This window comes from Pelobates fuscus, chromosome 3 (genome assembly GCF_036172605.1).
Source record: "Pelobates fuscus isolate aPelFus1 chromosome 3, aPelFus1.pri, whole genome shotgun sequence".
NCBI classification, from domain to species: Eukaryota; Metazoa; Chordata; class Amphibia; order Anura; family Pelobatidae; genus Pelobates; species Pelobates fuscus.
The window spans coordinates 24,072,533-24,083,116 of NC_086319.1; the positions used below are offsets into that span (position 1 = coordinate 24,072,533).

The 10,584-nt window shown below is 39.5% G+C and overlaps 1 protein-coding gene across 4 annotated transcripts; it reads left to right on the plus strand.

Annotated features, from left to right (window-relative positions):
- Positions 1-474: 474 nt before the first annotated feature.
- On the plus strand, positions 475-9,004 carry ZNF800 (zinc finger protein 800). Of its 4 annotated transcripts, none has more exons than XM_063445077.1 (6): positions 505-556; positions 4,336-4,434; positions 4,618-4,732; positions 6,068-6,163; positions 6,674-6,817; positions 7,193-9,004. In XM_063445077.1, exons 2-6 carry the CDS (start codon positions 4,384-4,386, stop codon positions 8,845-8,847), a joined length of 2,061 nt encoding a protein of 686 aa, XP_063301147.1. In that variant the 5' UTR covers positions 505-556; positions 4,336-4,383; the 3' UTR covers positions 8,848-9,004. The 4 variants fall into 4 exon arrangements, with proteins under 4 accessions (XP_063301149.1, XP_063301150.1, XP_063301147.1 ...); XM_063445078.1 differs by having other exon boundaries at positions 4,621-4,732; XM_063445079.1 differs by lacking the exon at positions 4,336-4,434 and having other exon boundaries at positions 475-556.
- Positions 9,005-10,584: the final 1,580 nt, after the last annotated feature.

Below are 10,584 nucleotides of genomic sequence, written 5' to 3' on the forward strand. Positions count from 1 at the left end.
CCTTGTCCCAGTCAGTATAACTGGTGTCCCCCCCCCCCCCCCCTTACTGTCCCTTGTCACAGTCAGTCAGTCAGTATAACTGGTCCCCCCCTCCTCTCACACTGTCCCTTGTCACAGTCAGTATAACTGGTCCCCCCCCCTCTTCTCACACTGTCCCTTGTCACAGCTGGAGAGCTCTAGCTAAGGGAGCGCGCTTTATATAAGGGGAGGGTGACGTGTGTGACGTAGCGTGCGTGGCGCCCTGGACGCACTCTTGTCTGCCAGCCTCTTGCTCTCCCCTGTCCTCGAGCGATGCGGTTGCGCTCACTAGCCGGCTCTGGCGCCACGGTCTCCCCCCGGCTCCCCAAGAACCCGCGCGCCGTTGCCATTGGAGACGCGCAGCCTCGTGCCGGTGGACTCGGGCGCGGACTGATGACGCGCTGCACCCTCCCTCTGCCGGCGGCCCGGGGCTGAGAAGTCGCTCCGGTTGTCGGTGTGTGTGAGAGAGTGCCCGCGGCCGAGCTGTCCTCCTCCGCCCCCCGGAGCCATGTTGCGGGTCCTGTCCGCCGAGTCTCAGGTAAAGCTGCCCGCGGTGCGAGTCTGTCTGGCCACCCACACGGGCCGGGGAGCTCCCCTTCTCACTGCGCCCACACAGCCCGGCCCGCTCCCCGGGCACGGACACCCCCCCCATACTGGGCCCCCCAGGGCCTCTACAGCACGGACACCCACCCCCCCCCCCCCCATGTTCCCGGGCCCTGCCTCCCCGCCCCCCCTCCCCCGCCATCCTGGGCCCCCTGCCTGCCCCCCCCCCCGGACAGCCCGCTCCAGGGACAATGGCACTGACTGGGCTCCCCGCCGCCTGTGCCACCTGCCCGGGGCCGCGACACGGACTGAGCCACGGCCTGGGCAGGTGTCAGGGGAGGTGGGGGCCCGGGCTGTGTGCTGGGAGAGGACCTGGGGGGCCCAGGATGGGGGGTGAAAAGCCCGGGAGCGGGGCCCCTGTGTGCGTGCTGAGTGCGCAATGTCCATGGCGGGCTGGGAGCGCATGATCAGCTCTCACCAAGGAGAACCCACTGTAACCATCCAGGGCTTCCACCCAGGGGGGAGCATCCTCCATCCCCACCAAGGAGAGCCCACTGTAACCATCCAGGGCTTCCACCCAGGGGGGAGCATCCTCCATCCCCACCAAGGAGAGCCCACTGTAACCATCCAGGGGAGGGAGGGGGGCTGCCACCCTGGGGGCGCATGATCAACTCTCACCAAGGAGAACCCACTGTGACCATCCAGGGCTGCCACCCTTTGGGGGGAGTAGGATTCAAAGTTGTGATTTTTTTTTTTTTTTTTAGATTTTATTAAACATTGTAACACAATTTTTGTTTTTAAACTTGAGCAAAATATGCAGGTGCTGTAAACTCATTAGCCGACAGGCCCTTTTGGATGAAAAGGGTTTATTTTTTTCTTACAACTGTTATTAGTGCAAACTTGGCATGTGTGTCTGAACCATTCCTGTTTTAACAGTGTTTTCCTTTTATTTATTTTTTTTATCGATAGTACTATAGTTACAGCAGGTGCACTTGTATTAAATCTCCATTAAAAAGACATTGTAGTGTACAAACTTGAACCTGTTCTGTCCACACATGACTTAATTTGATTATCATTTTTAGTTTAGCATACCGTCAAAGTTTTCATGATTATTTGGATAGTCACACATTGATGCTTGAATGTTGTGACATTTTGTGCATAAAATTGCTATGAGAGCATCCCTTACAGAGAAATACATTCATGGGTCTGAGTGATCCATGCATCAAAATGACGAATCTATGGTGTTTGGTTGCAGTGCCAGTCTTTGATTCTTGTAATCTTCCTGAATCATATCTGGTAGTAGTATTGTAGGCATCATAGCTAAATTGATTTTAACAAATGGATAAGGTTTAATTTCCTAGATTTAGTTTTGAGCTTGTATCTTTCTGGAACCAACTGCAAATATGCACAAGATTCACTCATCTGTAGTCTTTACATGCATTTTTCTTCCCACAATGCATCCAGTGTGGCATCCATATTGAAGGACAAAGCTAATTTGTCAGTGGGTGCACACATTTAGCAGCTTCCAATGCAAAGTGTGTGCAATATGTTTGCATGCATATTGTACAGATGCTGGTGTTCCCACTAGCATTAGATGCGGAGACGAGGTCCTTGACTTGTGCATGTCCCCTGTACAGTTCTTAGCGATGTAGATTACAGATGGATTAAAGAGTAAATAAAGAGAATGCAATATTTTTATGCAAAACTATTCTGACTGCACTCTGCAGAGTACTACATTTGCATTGTGTTAATTTGTATCCAAAAAGATTTTGATATGTAATCAAACCTTTTTCATTTAGTGAATGAAGCGGAAATATCTATTGTGAATTGGGTCAATATACCATTGGTACGTCTAAAACGTTATATGAATTTTTCTAATATTTTATGCCTTGTATTGTACAACATTACTGGCATCAAGATAAATGCGGTCTAAGAATAACACGAATGGTGGCATTTTTAAATGGGCACAACTCTAGTATTCCAGTGTTTGTGGGTGTCTGGTCTGTATTCAACCTTCCAGCCAACTTTGATATTAATTAGACCATTAGATATAAAAAAGGATAGTCAATCATCCTTTCTCCAACATGCTTCAAAGTTTCCGTGCCTAATTAGCTATGTTTTAAGAACATTTGATATAAATGATAAATGTTCACACTTTTTGCTTTGTATCGCTTAATATAATACATTTCTACATTCTAGAAGATTTTCAACTTACTACACAATGCACCACATTCACCCAACTTGCTGACAGTGTATATTCGCAACTGTAGCTGAAGTGCCCTTTATTTGGGAGTGGAAGCTGGACAGTTTAAAAGGATTGCGCCAATGCTGCAGGTGCAAAAGGGTCAAGTTTATGGTTGCAGCATCCCCCCACCACCATTTGCTACAATTTTTTGCAACTGTGTGCATGAAGATGCCCTTTACATCCTGGTGCTTGGAGCATCCCTAGAGACCAAGTACCGATGTGCAGTTAAAAGCTGCCAAAGCCCATGTACAATGTAATGTAAAAAAAAATGCAAAACTTTCTAAATGTTTATGCAATTTATTTTTGCTTCTATATTCAGTTAAATTGCATGAAAGAATACTGAATTTCTCTAGTATTGAGATTCCAATTCTAAATTACATCCAAATCTACCATTTTCCCCTTAATTTTCTTGTTTACAAAGTTAGTTTATTTAACATTTTAATAAAAACTATTTGAAAAGAATGTGCACATAACTACTGCAGCATTCTATAATCATGGCAAATAAACTGTCTGTTATTGATTGAGAGCAGAGAAAGCTTAATTTATTGTACCTGAAGAAAAATCTGTCTCTTTGCCAACCAACTTTTTCTGAATTGTAAACTTTTGTAACCTGTTAAATTGAATTTTTGTTTTGTGTAAAATTGTAAAACCATGAAAGTGACACTGGTCTGTAAACTTTGTTTATGTCCTAGGCATCTAATGATGGGCAAGAGGCCCCTGTTTATCCACTGGGAATTGGGGGGTAAAGCTTTTCATTTTTCAGAAGTTGATTTTCCCGTCACTATTGCTGTGAAAACACAATTACGTTTTCCTGCCTCCTCCTCCTCCCCCGCACCGCCCTCTCTCCCAAAGCTATTTTTTGAGTTTACTCATTTTTATTCCAGCGCCAAGCCGGTCAGTCAAGGATGGCTCTGGCCCCCTAGATTGAGATCATCAAAATTGACTATCTTCGCCAATCCAAAACGCGACGCCAATCAGCATCTCCTCATAGAGATGAATTGAATCAGTGGGAATCAATTTGGAATCTTCAACGCCTCCATGCCAAGTGTGGAGACACTGAACTGACCCAGGAAGCACCTCTAGTGGCAGTCTGAGTGACTGCTACTAGTGGTGTTACTAGACCGTAATGCAAACGCAGTGTTTTCTCTGAAAAGGCAGTGTTTTAATTAAAATGTCTGCAGGTACATACCATACACACCAGAACTACTACATTAAGTTGCAGTTGTTCTGGTGACCATAGTGTCCCTTTAAATGTTTCAAAGTGTTATTTCTTTGCATTTTGCCAGATTTCCTTTTCGTTGGCTGCAAATTGTTTCCTATCTCAATACTATTTTGGAAAACACTACTGAATAGTACATATTTTCTGGTGGATTTTAATAGGCATGATATATATATACTTTTTTATTTTTTATGTCCTAGTACCCAAAGAGAAAATATGATGCCATGATATAGAATAGCTCAGTTCTGTGCCAAATATTCTTTTCACCTTCTGTTCGTGGTGTTTATGTAAATATACTTTTATCTTCCAGTCTTTCGTAGCAAGTATAGTAAATACTGGCTTTACCTTAAATTAAACCATGGAAAAAAATATCAGTACACTTCGGAAGACACACTTTTTGCGCAATCAGGTATTATACAAATTTATGTGTGTATAGATGTGTTTTTAAATGCATCCCCTGCATGTGTCCTCTTTAATAATAAAAAAAAAGCATGTGTGTTTTTGAAGTGTTTGTATTGGTGAATTTTGACTTGTATTTATTTAATTTTTAAATTTTTTTTTTTGGTTAATCACCAGTGTGTTTTGTTTTTAGCAGAGCAAAAATGAAACGGATACTCAAGAAGCAAAGTTGGCTCCTACACAGAAAACGTATTTAAGGGACAAGTATTGCCAGACCGATCATCATCACCATGGTTGCTGTGCACCACGTCAGTGTCTTTTTTTAAAATTTATTTATTTATTTATTTATTTTAATTTCTTTGCCATCCAAAAAAATAAGCATTTGTAACCTCAGGGGTAGCAGTGCTGATACATGAAAGGAAGGAATTGTGTAGTCACCCTTAGGTGAAGACAAAAGCTTGAATAGCGAAATAGTCATGTAAGCAGTAATGTTGAAGACACACACCCTACAGTTATAAATCTATTTTTTTTTGGCCTTCATGTGGTAGAAGAGCAGGGCAGCAGACCTCTTCCTCATATTATCTGTTTAAACATTGAAGATTCTCTATGTGTATCCTATTTTTTTTTTTTTTTTTAGTATTGCAGTGATTGCAGTGTTTTTCTGAGCGTATAGGCATCTAAAAAGCCTACTGTAGTGGTTACGATGCCAGTAGTCTCCTGTTGCCATCCATTGGAAATATGTCCTTTTTTGTTTTTGTCCTGCATGATCTGGGATTTAAAAAACACCCCCCAAACCCTTTACCCGAATAACCTAAGAAATCTTATTTGAGAAATTGTTGCAAATTGCTACTCGTGTTACTGCTATTCTTAGAGAATATTCTTGTTTTGCATGCAGTCAATGGTGCAGGTGGTTTCCTGTTGTGAGTTTCTAATGCTGTGGTTTCCATACTTACTACTGGTTATTTTCTGGCACGATCATAACTGTGTATTGTGTCCTGTAGAAGCATAAAGCCTGACATTAACTAGAACATAACAATACGCTGTTCTGAACGATTACCATGCATCATGGAATGAAAGCAACCAGTTTGTTCCGAAACTGATTTAGTTCCATTGTGCACTATACGAAGTATGGCTTATTATGGGGAGCATGCCTATGGTTTCCATGTTTCTTCTTATGCACATTTTTGCCTTTTTTAATTACCTTTTCTGTACTGGTTTCATATGACAAGTTTTACTGAGCAGTTTTCAAATTGCCGTTGGGAAATTCCCCCCCACCACCAATAAATAAAAAATTAAAAAATACTTACTGATGTATAGGGTGCCATCTTGCCATAAAGATTTCAACTGTTTACAAATTTTTCACTCTGAAGTCTTGAAGACAGCTCATGCCCCGCTTTGCCCCTTGGCTTCGATGAGGAAACCTTGGACTGAGAGACACCCTCAGCCTGTCACAAACTTCCCATTCAATACTGTTGTGAGCAGGGTACATATTGTCCTCCATATTCTTTAAATTTATCTAAAAAATGGAACAAAGGGGGGGTGTTGAAGGAAGGGGTTAGGGGAAGGCTATTTCATTTTTTATTTGTAATAAGCAGTAGAAATCTATTTTACTTTATTTTATATTTTATTCTTAAACTTTCCAGTTCCATTGTTGGAGCCTGGCGACCCTCCTCTATTACAACAACCTGTGCAAACTGCAAAGTCTGGTATCCTACAGATTATTGAATGTTTCCGATCAGGTATGATTTTTTTCCTTTTGTTCTCTCTTTTTTTTAAAGGCGCTTATATCTACATGTCATATTTTTTTTTTTTTTCTAAAACTGCATTGTTACTGCACCACAAATGGAGTTCTGATAGGGGAAATGCCAGCTAAGCTGTTGTGGAATATACTCTGAAAGAAACAATCTTCCTTTCTTTAACCATTTGTAAGCACAAGCCAATGCTTTACAAATATTTAAACTTTTTCAGCCTGGAGTTTTGCTTTCCGTTATTTCAAACTAGCAACCAGCCTAGGAGATTCAGCCTACTATAGAGTGGAGATTTTTAATGAACTGTGTGTACATTAAAAATATATATTGCAGTCCAGTAAAGAACACAAATAGCCTCTGCTAAAAAACATAATGTTAATTTTATATCTGTAGTGTAGATTGATAACATTACACATTATTTAATGTGAACATTTATTGTTGCCTTTGTCTAAGCATTTAATATTTAATCTGTAATGTTGAAAATATATCTATTTCTTGTAGGAACTACCCAGCTGAAAAACATGTTGTTAAAAGAGGTGGATACAATATTTGAATGCAAAACCTGTCGCAGCCTTTTCAGAGGTCTCCCGAATCTAATCACTCACAAGCAGTTCTACTGCTTATCGAAAGGTCGGATCGATGAGAGTAAGTTTTTAAGAACAGACTACTTTCTTGCTTCTGTGTTTATGTACTGTATGATGCACAATGATTTTTTTTTTTTTAATTTTTTTTTTGCTGTAGTACTACACCTTTCTGTTTGTTTGCTACTTTTAGAACACAACCAGGTTTGAAATCATGCAAACTGATCTCGTCTACAAATGCTAACTTTGTTCTTTAGCTTAAATAAATAAAAATTAAAGTTCATTAAGAAAAATACAGGCTGCATGCTTTCTGCAGCACATACAACAGCTTCAACTAGCAAGGGCCAAAATCTCTATCATTTTCAGATATATCCTCTGTCTTACTAATGCAGTATGGATTATTTTCAACGTTTTAAGATGTGTTTTTGTTTGTTTTCAGATCCCATCTATGAGGGCAATAAACAGACCGAGTCCATGAGAAATCTCTTAGATACAATTTATCCAAAAGATCAACCTGAATATGTAATAAATCTGGAGCCTATTCAGTCCAATCGTAATGCAGTCTTCCAGTTTGTTACCCCAGCTGGGGAAGCCAGAGCTTCTAGGAACAACACATCTGAGGTAGTGGATGTTCAAACCGAACCGTCTGGGTCTGTTCCGAAGTCTGACTGTACAACAGTAGAGTTTGAAGAATCCACTTCTACAGAAAGTGTTAAAATAGAAGATTTATTCACTACACCAGCTGAAGCCAAAAGTCGGTTCTCTGACTTGATAACACAACCTGTGGCATCTGGTGGCGAGAATCCATTTTCATGTCGCATTTGCAAGAAAAACTTTCACTCCAGGAGAAGCATTTGTCGGCACATTAAAAAAGTACACAAGAAAAAATTGGAGGATATAAAGAAATTCATTGAGATACAAAGTATACCTACGGACTCTTCTGCACAAAGTCACATGAGACTGGTTCATATGACAGTTGGCAAAAGCTGTCCAATGTGTAATAAATCTTTTGCTACAAAAGCCAATGTACGAAGGCACATTCATGAAGTTCACAAAGGACTGAAACGAGATTCAATAACTCCCGAAACACCTGCAAAATCTATTAAAAATATATCCATGAGTACTGCATCCCCTAAAAAATCGGTAAAGTCTATACTGCGTACCCCTAAATCTGTAAATTCAGACTTCAGTCTAAGTTCTTGCAAATGTCCATATTGCAAGAGACGATATACATCTCAATACCTGCTGAGAAAACATGTACAAATTGTCCATAAAACAGCTGTTTCTACAGCAGATTCAAAGCAAGATCACGGTTCTAATACAAATGGCAAAGTCAAATTTGAAAACTCAAACTCTGTAGACTCTTCATCTTCTGTTTCTCCGCAGAGTGAATTAAAAGGGAAGACGAGTGCAAATGAGAAAAAGAGCAACCATGCTACTCAGAAGAACAAAGCTAAAAGTGAAACGGGTTCACCCAAAAGTAGCTCACCTGTAGCAGGGGTGAAGAAATGTATGAAGAAGCCAAAGTTTTCAGCTGGCTTTGACTTCAAACAACTGTATTGTAAACTGTGTAAACGTCAGTTCACATCCAAGCAGAATCTAGCAAAGCACATAGAGCTGCACACTGATGGAAGTAGCATCTACGTGAAGTTCTATAGGTGCCCTCTATGCTCCTACGAGACGCGTCGCAAGCGGGATGTCATACGACATATTACAGTGGTGCACAAAAGGACACAAAGAGCTCTGGTAAAAATTACTGCAAACTTGGAAAGCAGGGCAATAAAAAAGCCCATAGAGTCCATTCTGGAAAAGGTGGGCAAAGGAAACCCACAAAAAGACAAGGTGAAACGTTCTAATTTGAAACTAGATGGAGCCTCTGTTTCTCAGAGTAAGAAATTGGAGGGAGGAGATACCAGCATTGAAGTCAAAGTGACCAAAAACTTCTCTTTACTTAAATGTAAGAAGTGCGGCAAAGCATTTGCCAAAAAAACTGATTTGGATCAGCATAAAAAAAATCATAAAGCCAATCCAAACAATACTGCCGTTGACTCAAAAAGCAAAGGAAGAAGTACACGTTCTAAAACTACTGTGTAAATGGTATTCTTGTCGCAGCTCTGAAACGTTTTTGAGTGAACAGTGCAGGGTTTTTATTTACTAAAATCCAATTTTAACACGTTAAATATTAGTTGTAAAAATCAGGCTAAAATAGCCAAGCTGTGACTGGAGCAGAGGTGTTTTTGTTAATCCCCCCCCCCCCCCCCCCCCCAGGTTTGTATGTATGTATGTATAATATATATATATATATATATATATATATATATATATATATAATTTTATTTTTTATTTTTTTACTTTGTTTGAAGTTTCGTGAATAATCCTGCAGATGTTTTCGTTCTTAGCTCTGTGTTCTTCTAAATGCTGCTAAAGTAAGCAGTGTGGGATCTGGATAAGTTAATTTCTTTCAGTATTGTGTAAGATTTTTAGAAGGAAACTATGGCTTGCCCCATGCAGCCTTGAGTTGGATATAAAAGGATTCCACTGCATTGCCAAGTGGGTGCCATTTATAAACTCCCATTTGAAGACTATAAGATATAAATGTGACACTTCTTGAATGTTTCAAGCACTGCTCACCAGTGGTGAATAATGACTTGTTTTACTATGCGGGAGAAAACAAAAATCTGTTTATTTGTCAGAATAACTTGATATCAGAGTTATCTTATAGGATGTAACTTAATGTTGATGTAAAAATAGAATTTTATTTTAGATTTTGCTGTGAAGCAATGAAAATAATTCATGGCACGATGATGGATCAGATTTGATTTGAAGCTTGCTGAGACTTTTTACATTTATCTAACCGTTTTAGAAATTCCATTAGTTGATTTCATTTTTGTTTTGTTTTTCCTCTCGTTCCTTCAAATGAATTTCAACAGAGTGTTGCTTGAGGATCTTATTTTGACCTGATTTGAGGATTTGTATTTTTTTTATTTAATTTTTTTTTTTGGGGGGGGGAGTGGGGGTTCTTGTTCCTTTTTAATTGCAAATTAATGGGGTGGTTCCACAAGGAAACTTGAAAAGGGAAGGCAGCTCAGGAAATGTGCGTGAACAGAATTCGTAACAAAATTTAGTAATTTTGTCCTTTTTGCCTTTGTAGCACAAAACTTACACTGAATAAAACCTCAATATATAGGCAGTCTTTGAAACTATTTTACTGTAATAAAAAGTCAATGGGACTACATGAAGTACACCATTTAATCAAAATCTGCATTAGTGTGTGCTTGATGTGGTTAATTTGTGTACTTGTTACTCTGGTCAGCTTGGTCAGGGGACAATGAAGTTATTAAACTTTTTCTCCTAACACCCTTGCTTACTAATAAACAGATGGTAAAATCTTAGTAAGCACATCTTAATTTTTAAAGTATCCTGCTATTAATGATTTTTTTTTCCGTTTTTACAGGACACCTCTAAACAACCTAACAGTATATGTTTCGTACCATCCAGTTTTAATGTTACATTTTGCACATTTTCATTGTGCAAGAATGCCAAATCAGTACATAGAAAGTAGCCCAATATCTTGTTTTATCTTTCTTTTCATAAAGATAAACTAGAGGCAATATACAAGTTGCAATGCAAATATTAAATTGTCTTTTGTAACTTCCAATTTAAATTGGGGACTATTTATGGTAGTGTTTTCATGACCGTTTTGTTTTTTTTTTTTAAATAAAACACTTGCTTGAAGAATCTATATATTCTTGATTAGTTTGTGTAACCATTTAATTTTCTGAATCTGTTTTTCTCTCAATATGCATAATTTCAAGTGTTTGTTTAAAAAGG

Coding starts and splice junctions, on each gene's coding strand:
- ZNF800 (XM_063445077.1), top strand. CDS start 4,384: ATGGAAAAAAATATCAGTACACTTCGGAAGACACACTTTTTGCGCAAT. Junction 4,435..4,617: donor CACACTTTTTGCGCAATCAG/GTATTATACAAA, acceptor TTTTGTTTTTAG/CAGAGCAAAAATGAAACGGA. Junction 6,164..6,673: donor TATTGAATGTTTCCGATCAG/GTATGATTTTTT, acceptor TATTTCTTGTAG/GAACTACCCAGCTGAAAAAC.